General features: G+C 38.9%; 1 protein-coding gene across 2 annotated transcripts in view; it reads left to right on the plus strand.

Moving 5' to 3' along the window:
• Positions 1–1,687: 1,687 nt before the first annotated feature.
• The window catches only part of braf (B-Raf proto-oncogene, serine/threonine kinase), a 44,758-nt gene continuing 32,309 nt past the window's right edge, over positions 1,688–14,136 (plus strand). For both annotated transcript variants that reach the window (XM_044107567.1, XM_044107568.1), the window contains exons 1-3: positions 1,688–1,885; positions 12,593–12,694; positions 12,900–13,184. In XM_044107567.1, the coding sequence (XP_043963502.1) occupies positions 1,730–1,885; positions 12,593–12,694; positions 12,900–13,184 (543 nt within the window). In that variant the 5' untranslated portion in view covers positions 1,688–1,729. The remainder of the gene's footprint in view (positions 1,886–12,592; positions 12,695–12,899; positions 13,185–14,136) is intronic.

The following is a 14,136-nucleotide window of genomic DNA, read 5'->3' on the forward strand; positions in this document are numbered from 1 at the left end:
GAGTAACAGAATTACATGGTGGTGAAATAAAGCAAAGTAATCAGGCGGAAATCCTTTCCATGATTTTTTTTATGTATACACTGAGATGTAATTTAAAACATACTAAAATTTCAGTATATGTCATAGTTTACCTTTAAAGTAGCTTTAAATCAATTTAAAAAATATATAGGCTATATTTAAACTCAAAATAAATACACAGAAAAACACAGATCCTGACACTATGAAAGTTTAACTTCCATCCATCTATTTTCTGTACACTCTTGTCCCTAGGGGTATTGGGAGGGGTGCTGGTGCCTATCTCCAGCGAACATTTTGGTCAAGAGGCGGGGTACACCTTGGACAGATCGCCAGTCTGTCGCAGGAAAGTTTCACTTTTTGAATAGAATTATGGAAATTATACAACTCTTCCATGATATTCTATTTTTGTTTTAAAGGATCTGTATGTTTTATGTTAACTGGTTGTTTGTAAGAACTTAAAAAAACAACAACAGATGTCTGGTGAGCAGATATTATATCGCTGGATATCCGCTAACTTGATGCTAATCCCCCTTTCTGACAAGGTCAAATGTTACCTGTCAAAAGGTTTGACCGAAGGATGTATACATACTTTTTTCATCATCAATGCACACACCTTCTTACAGAAAATCAGGATTGTTTTTGCATATAATTGTAGTGTAATTAAAAAACAAGCCTTTCTTCTTTTCACACTTTTCTCACTTTGCTGGAAAGAACTCGCTTAAAGTTTGGAGAAAAAAAACACTTCTAGAGAATGTTCATTCAGATGATTTATTTGGTTAAAAATAGAATAATCCCTAGGAAAGAGAACATTTTTGACTATTAGAAAAAAAGAAATCCTAAAAGGAACTCGAGAGCTTCTTCAGTAACATACTGCTGCATCCCAGGCACAATGAGTATCATTGCAGATCTTTCATCCCAGCAGTTGTAAAACTTCAATTTTTGTCACTGCTCAAAATAAATGCAAAAAGTGTTTACATTCTACTGTTATTACACTGTTACAGTTTATTAATTTCTCTTAAGTAGTTGTTTTTATGCAAGAATATGCATGCACCTTTAGTAAACTTTTTCCAATGACCATACTCTGTTGCACATCTTTTGAAATATTCATGATGCTATTAGCATTAACTTGCTGCTAGTACACTTGAATTTCATATTCTTTCCTGTAGTCTCAAAAGGATTATTGACATTTTTGCAACTTCACCAGTTTACTTTTCAGCTCAACTACAGGAATAATTTATAAAATTGCTCAAGAATGGAAAAAGAAATCATGGAATCTCATAAAATGAATGAATGCATATTCCTAAAACAGACAATAAATCAGTTAAAATTTGCGTTTTCCATGAGCAACTTTATGACATCTAGGACTATAATATTAAATCAATAATAAAACATATAATACAGAAGTGTGGGCTAATTGTAGATTTTTAATCTGTGGAACCTGAAAAGTTTGAAAAGATTTGGTGATTTTTAATCATTTGAGCTGTCGCCATTAATTCAACTTTTTAAATTACTTTATTTTGAATGCATCATATCATTTGAATAAGTTGTCATGAAATGAACCGTATGAGATCAGTTGAACTGACTGTCCGCTGGTCAGGTGGACCGGAGAGAACCCCGTTGTCTCGTCCTGCGTCTCTGTCTCCCCCTCCTGTCCTCAGCACCAGCCTGCCTTTTCCTCTATTATTTTCCTCTCAGCTTCTCGCAGTTTAAAATGGCGGCGTTGAGCAGCGCCGAGTCTCCACCGCCCGTCTTTAACGGAGACGCCACGGAGCGGGAGCCGGGAAGGGAGAGCGGCCTGGAGGAGCTGGGTCCAGGTTTGGACTCTTCGTGCTCCTCGGGGATTCCCGGAGGTCCGCAGGAGGAAGAGGTAAGCGCTGCATCAGCGGAGGGGGCAGCGAGACTTAGCTTGCTCCGAACGGAGCTAATTGGATGGAAGCGTTCAGGAAACACCGGCTGGAACGCACACCGGGGGATGGTGTGGGAGACGGCGGAAGGGGATGCAACGCTGATTGAGGGACCATGAACCCAACTTCGACGGTCGACGGTTTTAGTCCCGTTCAGGCTATTTGTATGAGCAGGAAGATGCAGCAGGAGAGGAGGTTTTATTTGAAGGAGCCTGTGTTTATTTGGGGCCTGTTTTCTTCCAATCGCTGCTTGCTTGCTTTCCCAGGCTCACTGCAGCACCTCCAGTCTGGTGCCAAGAAAGCGAACACCTACCACCGTTGTTGCAACATATATATACACATTTAATGCGCTTTGTACATTGTGCGAGTAAAGTTTGATTTTATACAGATGAACTCTGGCTTTGCACCTCGGAGGACTGATGATGGGGATGATGATGATGATGATGATGTTGTTGTTCAGAATGATTAGGGAGATGGAGCTGAAATCGTGCTTCTGGTATTTGTGTTTGGCAGCATTTGCTGCGTTCCAAAAACGATTGTTTTCCCCAACTCTAGCCTTCCTATCCCAGCTGACACAGAAATACACTGTTAACCAGGCCTGAGCTCATCACTTCCACTACAGATAGGCTACCATGATACATGGACATACACCATGGATGGGACCCTATTTCATAATAAAATCAACAAAGTATAGAATTCTATTTCATTATCCTAGATTTCCCTGTCCCAACTCTGTCCTAGTGGTTTTTTTTTGTTTTTTTTTTGAGAAACTCAAAAGTTGTCTGTGTGCTCTGAAGCTCAGTCCACTCCAAAATCACTTGGTCCTGCATAAACGAAAAAATGTTTAAGCAACAAAATCACTGGAACTCAAAATTCTCAGCCATAAAATCAGCTCCTTATTAAAAAAAAGAGAACGCTCCAGCTGTCCCTCATCATATTATGTTTTCAAACTAGAGGTGAGGGGACCTCAGGTAGGAGTTAGTGACTACTACTGTCCATTTAAAGCTGAATACCTGAAATCCCCTGATAAGTGTCTATTTAATAGTTCAAACAGCAAATATATCTTGAAATGCATTAATACATTTCAATACATTAATGCATTACGCACAGTGGAAACAGTCTTGGCACAATTTCAGTAGCTAACATCTACAGTCTTCCTCATTTCCACACTTTAGGGTGTGGAAATGTCAGTGCCAAGGAACACGAATGATGCTTCTGAATTGGCTGCTTTATAAAACCCTAGCCAATAACATATCAAATAATACTGTTTCTTGGTATTTCAGCTTTCTAAGCCACATTTTCTTTGGAGTACCTTCTACACACATAGCTAGGTCTTCATAAAACTTAATATCTCCGTCCGTCCGCCAGGAAGTTAATTTGTGTGGACATATAGGTTGAATTACTTTTAAGTAGCATATTAGAATATGAAGTTCATGAAACACAAGACGATGTCAGCTGGAAATCATGTCAATGCAAGTATGTGGATATATTGTTGCGTTATTTGTTGCAGAGTAAAGTGTAATGCTGACTGTAATATGTGGGACCCTAAATCTGTGTTTTCCCATTTACAAACACAAACACTTTAAAACCAAAGTGGGGTTTCATCAAATCTTCACTCTGGTTTGAGTTTCTACCAGAGTGAAACTCAAACCAGTTTAATTTTTGGTGATATAAAATAGAATATTTATATAAATAAAGGGCAAAACGTAAAAACATGAAATTGTGTTAATTTTCCCAGATATCCGTCTACATGTAGACTAGGCATTAGATATGATGCACAAAAGAATTTGGGTGAATATTTCTTCACAAATTATTTGGAGATTCAATCCACGGAAGAGTCAGTGAATTAGAGTTGTAATGATTCATCATATTATTAAAGTACCTCGATTATTAAAATTCCCTGAGGCAAATGATTGCTGCAAAGCTTTGTTAAATGCCTTTTTACTATTTGGTGCCATGTATTCTGGTAAGATAATTATTTGTGTTGCGCAATGCCCTAAATTCCACCAAGGATTTGTTGATTAACACCAAGTGTTATTCCCTGAACATGTATGGATTTTTATCATTTTTGGGGCATCCTTAAATGGTCTGGCATTGTGCATGGTATACTATAGCCTTTCTCCCTTAGCTGCTACCTGGTGGTTGCTGTGTGTGGTGGATACAGGTGGAGGGGAGATAGACTGATCATAGCAGGCTGCGCTCCAGCTCTGTAGCTGATGTTTAACCTAAGTGTTTGTTTACAGGTGAACCAGAAACTAGATTTCCTACCATCCTGGTCACAACAAATGTGTGGCAGAGTGCACCGTGGTGTGCAGACAGCTGGCAAATGTTTTTCTGTGTGTGATAAAGACCTTAAAGATCGGTTGCTCACACGGACACAAAAAATATAAAAGTTTGTGCTAAGTGAGAGTTTATCTGTTAAATTGACTGAAAATTAATGTTGTTAGGGACGTACAGATAAATTTGGGCTGCTATTATATGAGGGGTTTTCCGTGCCATAATCCAAGAGCACACATTTTCAGTCTGAAAACAGGGCTTCGTATCTTTTGTTCTCAAAACCTTTAATACTTTTGCTTACATTTTCATTTTGAAAGCAGGATTTCATGTCTTTCTTCTCAAAATTTCTAAGCCTTATACTCAAAACTTTTCGCACTCATACTTAGTCTCTCCTTGGACTCTGATTGCTTACAAAACTTGGAACGGCCTCTTGGCACAATCGCCTGGCAACCTCTTAGCCAATCGCATGAAAGTGTTGTACTGGGTGCATTTGTTTCCTTCTAGCGGGTGTGCCTGTGTGTCTACTATCGATTGTAGCAACCTGCACCACCCACTAGATGTAAGGGGAAACAACGACGTCAGCTTTCTGCTCCGTACTACACTAAACAGCCACCAGCAGTGTGCTACTGATTACTAACAGCCTTCTGATCTTAGGCACGATTTTGTTTACCAAATAAAAGGCAGGATCTTGGGCCTGATCTTAGGGTAAGAACATGGTGTATTTATGACAAAAATACCATGAGGCGCAAAAGCTATTAGTTTACAACTTAAAAGAAAAAACAACTATTAAAATATACAATTTATAAAATAAAAGACCCTAAAACCAAATAAATTCTGTTTATTTAGAGCAGTGTTTCTCAAAAACTTTCAGGCTGAGAACCCATTTAACAAACAGTCATGGATCACCTAACCTGAAATTGCCCCAGCGATAACACATCTTAATATATGATGCAACCTGAAATGAAAATCTTCGTCTCTTTACTCACTTATTAGTGTTGTCTTTGTTTATGAGAAGAATGGTGCTGTTTGGTAAATGTGAATGGCCACAAAAAAACATTAACATATCTGCTTTGGCATTTTGAGTTATTTACATATTGTGAAAGTATCTAAGTTTTGAGACATGGAAATAAAAAAGAAGTTGTTCTTTACTACCAAGTGTTGTGTGCATTAATAATATTTAGGGCTATTTGTGATTTAGAAGCACAATTAAAGAAAAATAGACTTGAGTTGCTTTAACAGAAACCAAAAAAATTATTTTCTGCACCATTATATAAAAATAATTATTAATAAAATAAATAATTCAAAGAAGAAGGAGAGAAGTTGAGGGGGCACTGCGGGGGGAGAAGGCTAGCATATTGTTGGAGGGGGCAAAAGAGGAGGGGTACAGTGGTGATGGGGGTGCTGGAGGGGTGAAGAAGGAGAGATGATGGGGGGACGAGGGTGACTCGCGTATCGTTGAGTGCTGGGGGACGCAGACGGATGGGGGTGGACGGACGGACAGCGTATTGCAAGAAGGGGGAGGAGGTCTGACTGAATGCTAACCCCCAAAATATGCTATTTTGTTTATAGATTTATAAGTAATTTCCACTGTCTGTAATAATGTGTCTATCAGAGGGTTCCTCTGGTCATTATCTTTCATTAGAGCCTCATTGATGACTGTATGTTGAAACTGAGGAGTGGCAGTCATTTGAAGTTTGTATATCAGATGTTGTCCAAGTGTGCCATTTGGAGACGCTAAATGGAGACTCCAAATGGCACACTTTGGAGTCACCATTTGGACTCCAAAGTGTGCAATGTTCATTTTTGTACCTCCTCAAAAATAAACATGTCCAAAATGACATTTCTTTTTGTGCTATTTTGATCAGTCTTGAAATCCACAAGCAGAATACTTTATTCTACAGATTTATTGTATTTCCCAGTCCATACATTCAACACTCAATGTGTATTTACAAGAAATAAAAATGAAAAATCTGGGTGGAGCAAAATTTTTCAATTTCTTTTGTGTTACAAACGTAATAGCAACAAACTACTTGCAGTTAAAGTATTTTTGACTGCAAAAATAGAAAATTTAGTTCGTCATCTTCATAAAGAGACCAAGTTTTGCATGTACTCCAAATTGTTCAATTTTGAGATTTAGAGAAAATTCAACATGCTTTTTTAAAAGTTTTATGAAGACCCATATCGGAATCAGAATTCCTTTTAATTTCATTGTGCATGAATAAAGCACAATGAAATTAGTAGATTAAAGATTAAAAACAGTAGAAACTGTTTTTAATCTGTTTGTCCTTGACTTTATTGGCCTGAAACGCCTCCCTGAGGGCAGGAGTTTGTAGAGGTGATGGCTAGGGTGTGAGGGGTCCTTGATGATGCTCCAGGCTCTCTGGAGGCAGCAGGTCCTGTGCATCTTCTCCAGAAATGAAAGAGGGCAGCCAATCAGTCTCTGGGTGGTGTGTCTGACCCTCTGGAGCCGCGTCCTCTCTGCCGCAGTGCAGCTGGAGAACCACAGTGAGATGCTGTGACTCAACACCAACTCCACAGAGCAGGGATAGAAGGACACCAAGAGCTCAGTTCTCTGAGAATCCTCAGGAAGTACGGTCTGCTTCTGGACTGAAGTGGAGTTAGCCTTTCCGGTCAGGCCTTCACTGATCTAGGTGCCAAGGAACCTGAAATTTGGCGCCATCTCCACCCTCTTCCGATTTATAATGATATGCTGAATGTCTGGTTTACACCTCCTACTGTCGACAGTTGTTCCATCTCCATTCTGTATGCGGTCTAATCTCCTCCAGAGATGTGCCTTACCACCATGGTATCATGAGCAAACTTTATGATGGTATTGTTTGGGTTCTACAGTCATGGGTGTAGACAGTGTAGTGTTGGGGGCTTAGCATACAACCTCGTGGGGCTTACCACACACTCAGTGCTGAGGACAAGTGGGATCCTACTTTCACCCTCTGTCAGGAAGTCCATGATCCAGCAGCAGATGTTGTGGACTCATGTCTCCCAGTTTCCTCACTAGTCTCCTCAGAACGATGATGTTAAAAGCTGAGCTGAAGTCCAGGAAGAGCAGCCTCACATAGCTCCTTTGCTGTTCCACATGTCTCAATGTGGTGTGCTGAGCTGTAGGATGGTATCCTCTGTAGACCGGTTAGTTCTGTATGCAAACTGGTGTGGGTCGAGTTTGGCTGACAGATGTGACACCGAAAAAGTTTCTCAAAGCGCTTCCAGTGAAGCATCGCCAGAGATTTTGGTGGTGTTGCTGGATCTGAAGTCGGTGATGTGCCGGACCCCTTGCAACATCTGCCGGCTGTTTTTGCTGCTGAATTCCTCCTCAGTCCTCTGCTTTGCAATTCACCTTGGCCTCTCTGAAGCCTGTCTTCCGAGAGGTTCAAGCTCATCTGTCCAGGTCCCTGTATCCAGGTCTGAAAGCGCTATTTCTCTCTCTTAGCTGTTCTTTGGCCTCCTTGTTCATCCAGGGCTTCTGGTTGGGAAACATCTGGATATGTCTGTCCACTGTGACGGTGTTAACACAGTGATGGATGTAGCCAAGTACTGCTGAGATGAATACCTCCAGGTCCGGGTGCCAGAAAAAGTCCCAGTCTGTGGTTGCTAGACAGTTCTGCAGTTGCTGAGAGGTACTGTCAAGCCAAGATTTCACAGTTCTTATTTTAGTGAGTGCTCACTTTTTCACTGGTTGGTATGCTGGAATAAGAAGCAGTGGTGTGTGATAAATGGGGGAGCTGAGTGGTCCCGTATACATGCTTGATGTTGGAGTAGACTTTGCTCAGTGACTTAACTCCCTAATTGGCACATTTAATATGCCATACATATAGTGTCAATTTACCAAATGTGAGTGACAATCAAACTTGGGCCTGTCAATTGAAATATCTGAATTTGCAATTTAAATAGCTGTTTCTAATTCATAATCGAATAAAGCACCAGGCCAAACAAATTCCCCTCAGAATGGTATGGACCCTTTGCAGTGTGTTGACCCATTTTCCTGCTGGAGGGCAAAAAGCTGTTGGCTGGCTATTGGTTTTAGCTGTCAAGTATCAATATAATGCGCAAAGTCATAAATGTAAGCCTGATTTTATATAAAAGAAAAGTGAATGCGGTGTTTTACTACCACTTGTCAACACTATAATTAGATAACGAGGTCAGGAAAAAAGTTTTAAATCAGAAAAAAAATAGGGAGGGAGGGAGGTAATTCAGTTATTATTGTTTGACTTTGACAACCATAACAAGTAGATGTGATGTGGCATTTGTCTTTTGGTTCAATTAAAAAATAAAAAAGTGCAGTAAAGTAGGTGGTTACATTAGCTAATCAACCACCACAGTGTTAGATTAGATAATAGCAGTGGCAGCAAAATAAACATTATGCCTAAAAACAAATAAAACTGCAACGGACTGAATGTTCTGTTCTTAGTTGAGTGTTTTTTGATGTTGAATGCTGAAAGACATAGTGACTTCGTTGTCAGTTGCTATAGCAATGAGTCTGTGTGTGGCATGGCTGACAGAGTGTGAGAAAAAGGTGGCTGTGAGTTGTTCTTCAATGGTTTTTATGCATTGTCTTTCCCTTTGCTGTGAGGCATAGCACAAAATTAATATCCACATCTCTAGGTTTCATTTAGTTTGTGTAATTTTTCTTCTGCAGCAGCGGGCTATGGTTGACATGTAAAAGAATAGACCTTCTGCCCTCCAGTGTTGTGCGCATGGGTAAATGTTTGGATGTAAACAATAACATGCAAGGGGTCCATAGGGAAATGAAAGATGTTTTAATTCCAATAATAAAACTACATTCAATTTTATTTTAAAGTCTGGTATAATTCTCCCATCATATGGCATGAGCCCTCTATTTTCCTAATGGTCAAAGAGAGAAAGGATAGGGTTGATTGTGGGAACTCTTGTCCTATCAGTGTCCTCAACCAAGATTAGAAAACATTTACACACATTCTTTCCAAAAGAATTGAAAATATTCTCACAGATATAATTGATTTAGATCAGACTAGATTTATCAAGCAGAGGCAAACGCAAGATAACATTTGTAGAACTTTACATAAAAGATCATATAAATAAAAATAAAATTTAGATGGTGCTTATAAATCTTGATGCCGGACCTACTCTCGACCACGTTATCTGGGAACTTTTATGTAAAGTTCTGGGTTAATTTGGGTTTCATCAATCATTTATCGCAGTCATTCAAGAATTCTTTAAAAGCCCAAGAGCAAGAATCAAATTTAATGGAGTCCTTTCTACGTCTTTTGACCTAAGGAAAGGAGCATGTCGGGGATGTCAAATGAGCTTGCATTTTTGAAATATTTTAACTCAGTCAACATTTTAAAAAAATACTAATTCATCAAGACTGTAGAGTCTAGGGAGTAAAGCATTTTAATTTCTTTTGGTCATTGATAGATTCAACATTTTTGTACAAACATTCACATAGAGATGGAAGTAATCTTAGGCATGCAAATTTATTTTAAGTAGAATTAGTTTTTGCTGGGATTTTTGCATTCAGTGGACTTGAACTCATGATCTCAATGCTTGTGCTTTTTTCCTATCTTAAGTTTAGCAGCCCGAAAAGCTTTCACAAGTAAATAATTAAGCACAAAAGTTCCATCCCTGGATCAGATTTCAAAATGCGTCATAAATCTGGGTTGTCTTCTCAAGACAGAATAATTATTCAAGGTATCAGTAACATCATTCTGACTTGTCAGAATGTTAAATCAAGATATGTGAACTAGAAAAGCTATCTAGTTTGAAAAAAAATGTTCAAGACATCTGTAATTCTTTTCTTAAAATAATTTTTTCAACTTATCAAAGATCCAGTTCTGGCTATCTCTAAGTTAGTTTTACTTAGACATTTCATTTTTTCTATTTGAAATGCGTATGTCTTATATCTAAAAGTACATTTAAGAATTTTGTAATGAGGTGAAGCCAATTTTATGTTTATTTTATGCTATACAACCCGGGCAATATAATAGAAAGGAATTGGTACTTAGTAAAACAACTATCCCACTGAGAGCCAATTTCACTTCGGATCAAGTATGGTAAAATGGGGCCTAAAATTGAACCTACGGGTACTCTATAATTTAGGGGTAGTGTTACAGAGGAACAGAGATCAAGATGAAAAAAAAAAAACATCTTCTGTCTTTCAAATATGATGAGAACCAATCTAAAACTGTACCCTTAAGACCAACACAGTGTTTCAATCGAAATAAAAGGATGTTGTGGTCAATAGTAACGAACGCTGCACTTAAGTCTAATAACAATAAAACCGATAAAACTGCAATGTCCCCTGAATCAACCAATAGATCATTAAATACTCAAAGAAAGGCAGTTTCTGTACTGTGTCCACATTTAAAACCGAATTGGAATTTCTCAGATATATCATGATCTGTTAGAAAAGACTGGAGCTGAGTAAAAGCAATCTTCTCTAAAACTTTTGATAAAAACGGTAGTTTAGAAATAGGTCTAAAATTAGCAAGAATACTGTAGTCTAATTTCGGTTTTTTAATGAGTGGATGCTCCACAGCATGTTTAGAAGCAGTCGGGACACGTTCAGTCGAAAGAGAGATATTTATCAAGGTGAGGACATATGGCCCAATGACAGGAAAAATATCTTTAAATAAGCAAGCAGGGAGACAGTCCAATTTGTTGGCCGCAGGTGTTTAACTACAGTGGACAAATGGGACAAAGAAACTGGCTCAAACTGTTCAGAGCTCGCATCACCTAGAGGTGTTTCCTGGGGATCCAACACAGGCAGAATAGTAAAGCCCCTAAGCCAGGGGTGTCAAACTCCAGGCCTCAAGGGCCGATGTCCTGCAAGATTTAGATGTGCTTCTGCTGCACCACACCTGAATAGAATAATTAGGTCATTGAGGCTCTAGAGAACTGATCTACACAAGGAGGAGGTCGTTAAGCCATTTAATTCCAGTGTTTTGTACCTGCGGCAGATCTAAAAACTGCAGGACCTCTGCCCTTGAGGACTGGAGTTTGACACCTTTGCCCTAAAAGCTGAAATTTTGTCAGTGAAAAATGTTAAGAATTTATTACAAAGACCAACAGAAGCTGTAAAAGCAGGTGCATTTTGAGGGTTGATAACGTAATCGAAGACTTTTTAAAAGAACTTGAGGGCTATATGTTTGTTTGAGGAAACCAGAACAACCAAGTATTTTGATTTTTCAGATTTTAAAGTATTCTTATAATTAAGTAAACAATTTTTCAGAATGTCAAAAGAAACCTGCAATGTATCCTTTTCCACCGCCTCTCAGCTTGCCTGCAGTCTCGCTTGAGAGCCCGGGTAATTTAATTGAACCACAGCTCAGAAAATCTATTTTTCTTCATAGTTGTAAGAGGATCTATAGTGTTCAAAGTGTTTGTGTACAAGTTATTAAACTGGGTAATGAGGTCATCGACATCAAAATTGCTGCTGATGTGTGATACAGGTGGTGTTGGCGAGGTAATCCTACGAGAAGTAATAGATCTTGTATATTTTTTACCACAGTGGTTGAAATGGCGATGGAGAACAGAACAGGATAAATGATCTGAAATACAAGGTTAACAGATTTCATTGATATTTAAACAAAAGCCATGAGATAACGCATGGCCTTTTTCATGAGTTGGGCACTAGCCGCTTGTCCATCACAGGTCAAAGAGATGAAAGATAAAAAGCATTCTGACATTAGAGTCTAAGTAACCATATATTTGGTTCGGAAGCTGGAGAAATCAAGCATGCATAGGTAAAAAATGCTTACTGCACTCCCCTCTCACCCTCCTTCCAAAAAACATATAAAAATTAATTTTTTGTGACAAAACTTAGGTTTGGCCACAAACAGAACCATAACATTACATAGATCAACAGGTAGTGTACTCCGTTAGAATACAGCATCCTTGTCTGAACTAATCCACAGATATTTTACAGCAATTGCCTTTCGGCATTTTCAAAACTATGGTTGAAAACATCAACATTTGCCAGAAAATAAAAGACTGAGAACCCAGGTTTTAATGTAATAAGTTCCATAGAGTTTGTTTGTTATGCTATTGTTTTTTGTTTTTTTTGTGTACCATAGCTGTCTTCTCTATTTTCACCACCTAACTGTGATGCTCCTCTTAGAACTGGTTCACCTTCCAATATTCTGCCATAAAATGACATAGGAAGATGAGAGTAGAGTGGTTGGATGGCTTTAGCACTTGCTAATTTTTGGCCCCTAGGGTTTACAGTACCTGGTTGTGACTAGTGAACATTTGTGATGGCCGTGAATAAGTTAGGATGATATGCATGGTCCAAAAGCCAGTCACATTTATTATTTAGAAACGTTTTTTTTATTATTATGTTGATAAAAATAGACTTGGATTATTTTTCACTTAATTCTGCAGCTCTTGTATTTTCTCTTCAGATCTGGAACATCAAGCAGATGATAAAGCTGACACAGGAACACTTAGAGGCTCTGCTGGAGAAATTTGGAGGCGAACACAATCCTCCCTCCATATATTTGGAGGTAAGAACGCCGTGCTATGGAAGATGTCTGATCCTTCTTACACATGTCTGGAGGCTCAGAAGTTGTTCAGTCAGTAGTTTGTGTGCATCATTTAATTTAATTTAATTTAATTTATTTGGTAGGGACAATGCACATTAATTAAAGTTTCTGTAATTGTGCCAGAATTAGCCACAAGGCTATTTTTTAATCTGTTTTCCCTGGACAGGCATATGAAGAGTATACTAGTAAATTGGACGCCCTGCAGCAGAGGGAGCAGCAGCTACTGGAAGCCATGGGGAATGCCACAGACCTCTCCTGCACCACAAGTCTGTCAAGTCTGTTGGAGGTCAAGATGGGAGGTGATGGAGTTGGAGGTGGAGCTCAGGCTCTTTCCTCAGCTCCCAACTCATTAGCAGTCCTGCAGACCCCCACCGATACTGGACGGTCCAATCCACGCTCCCCCCAGAAGCCTATTGTCCGTGTGTTCTTGCCAAACAAACAGAGAACAGTGGTATGTCTGATGACCTGCTTGGGAAGTTGAGATGGAGATGAAGAGTTTTAAGTGGATACCTCATGCTTTTAAATCCTTCCTTTTTGCATGTAAATCATTTACTTATGGTCTATATAGGGTAGAACTAATAGGGTAATATTGGATAGAGCAATACTTTGGTCTGAATTCCTCATTCCTGCTGCAGCTCCACAGATGCCTCGTTTACCTCTGTTCTGAGGCACGTTTTAGAGAAACTCATTTTGCTGCAAACTTTTTAAATGTGAATGAGACAGTTCATCAACCACCCTCTCCAGGGTGTAGAGCATTCCACTCCACCCCATTCTGCTATTTTTGTAGTTTGATAGCAGCAATATAATTGTCTACTGGCAGATAAACTTTTATTCCAAAGTTGATTAAAGATGTGAACAACAGAAGACTTGTTTATCCAACCTATATCAGAGTATAATTCAGAGTAGGAGAATGAAGACGGCCAACCTGCAGGACCATGTATTCAAATGAATGTATCACAATGGAGTTATTACTGTATTTACACCCTCTGCATCCATACAAACTACCTAGTGTAGTTTAACTATAGTGTCCATGCATATAAGATGCCTATTAAAATATTAATTCTGCCACAATTTAACTGAAGTAAACAAGGCCTCAACATAATTAAGGAGTTAGATAATGTGAGCGTCAAGAACGTCACAGAATGCATTTGCACATGTTCCCCCAAGAGAAAAATAGCAAACACAAAGCCAAATAGTTATATCTAAAGCATCCAGTACAGCTTTATCCTCAAGGAGGCAGCTAAAAGCCAGCACACAGCACTAACAGAAGCAGAGAGCTATCAACCCACCCAATTCTGATGTCCGGTGATGATTTAAGGAATTTTGTGTGTTAATACATGCTAGAACTGAATATTTTAACTTGCCTACATGCAATGAAACTTGCTTAGCAGTTCCACAGCAAA

Source organism: Gambusia affinis, linkage group LG23, assembly GCF_019740435.1.
Source record: "Gambusia affinis linkage group LG23, SWU_Gaff_1.0, whole genome shotgun sequence".
Taxonomy (NCBI): Eukaryota; Metazoa; Chordata; class Actinopteri; order Cyprinodontiformes; family Poeciliidae; genus Gambusia; species Gambusia affinis.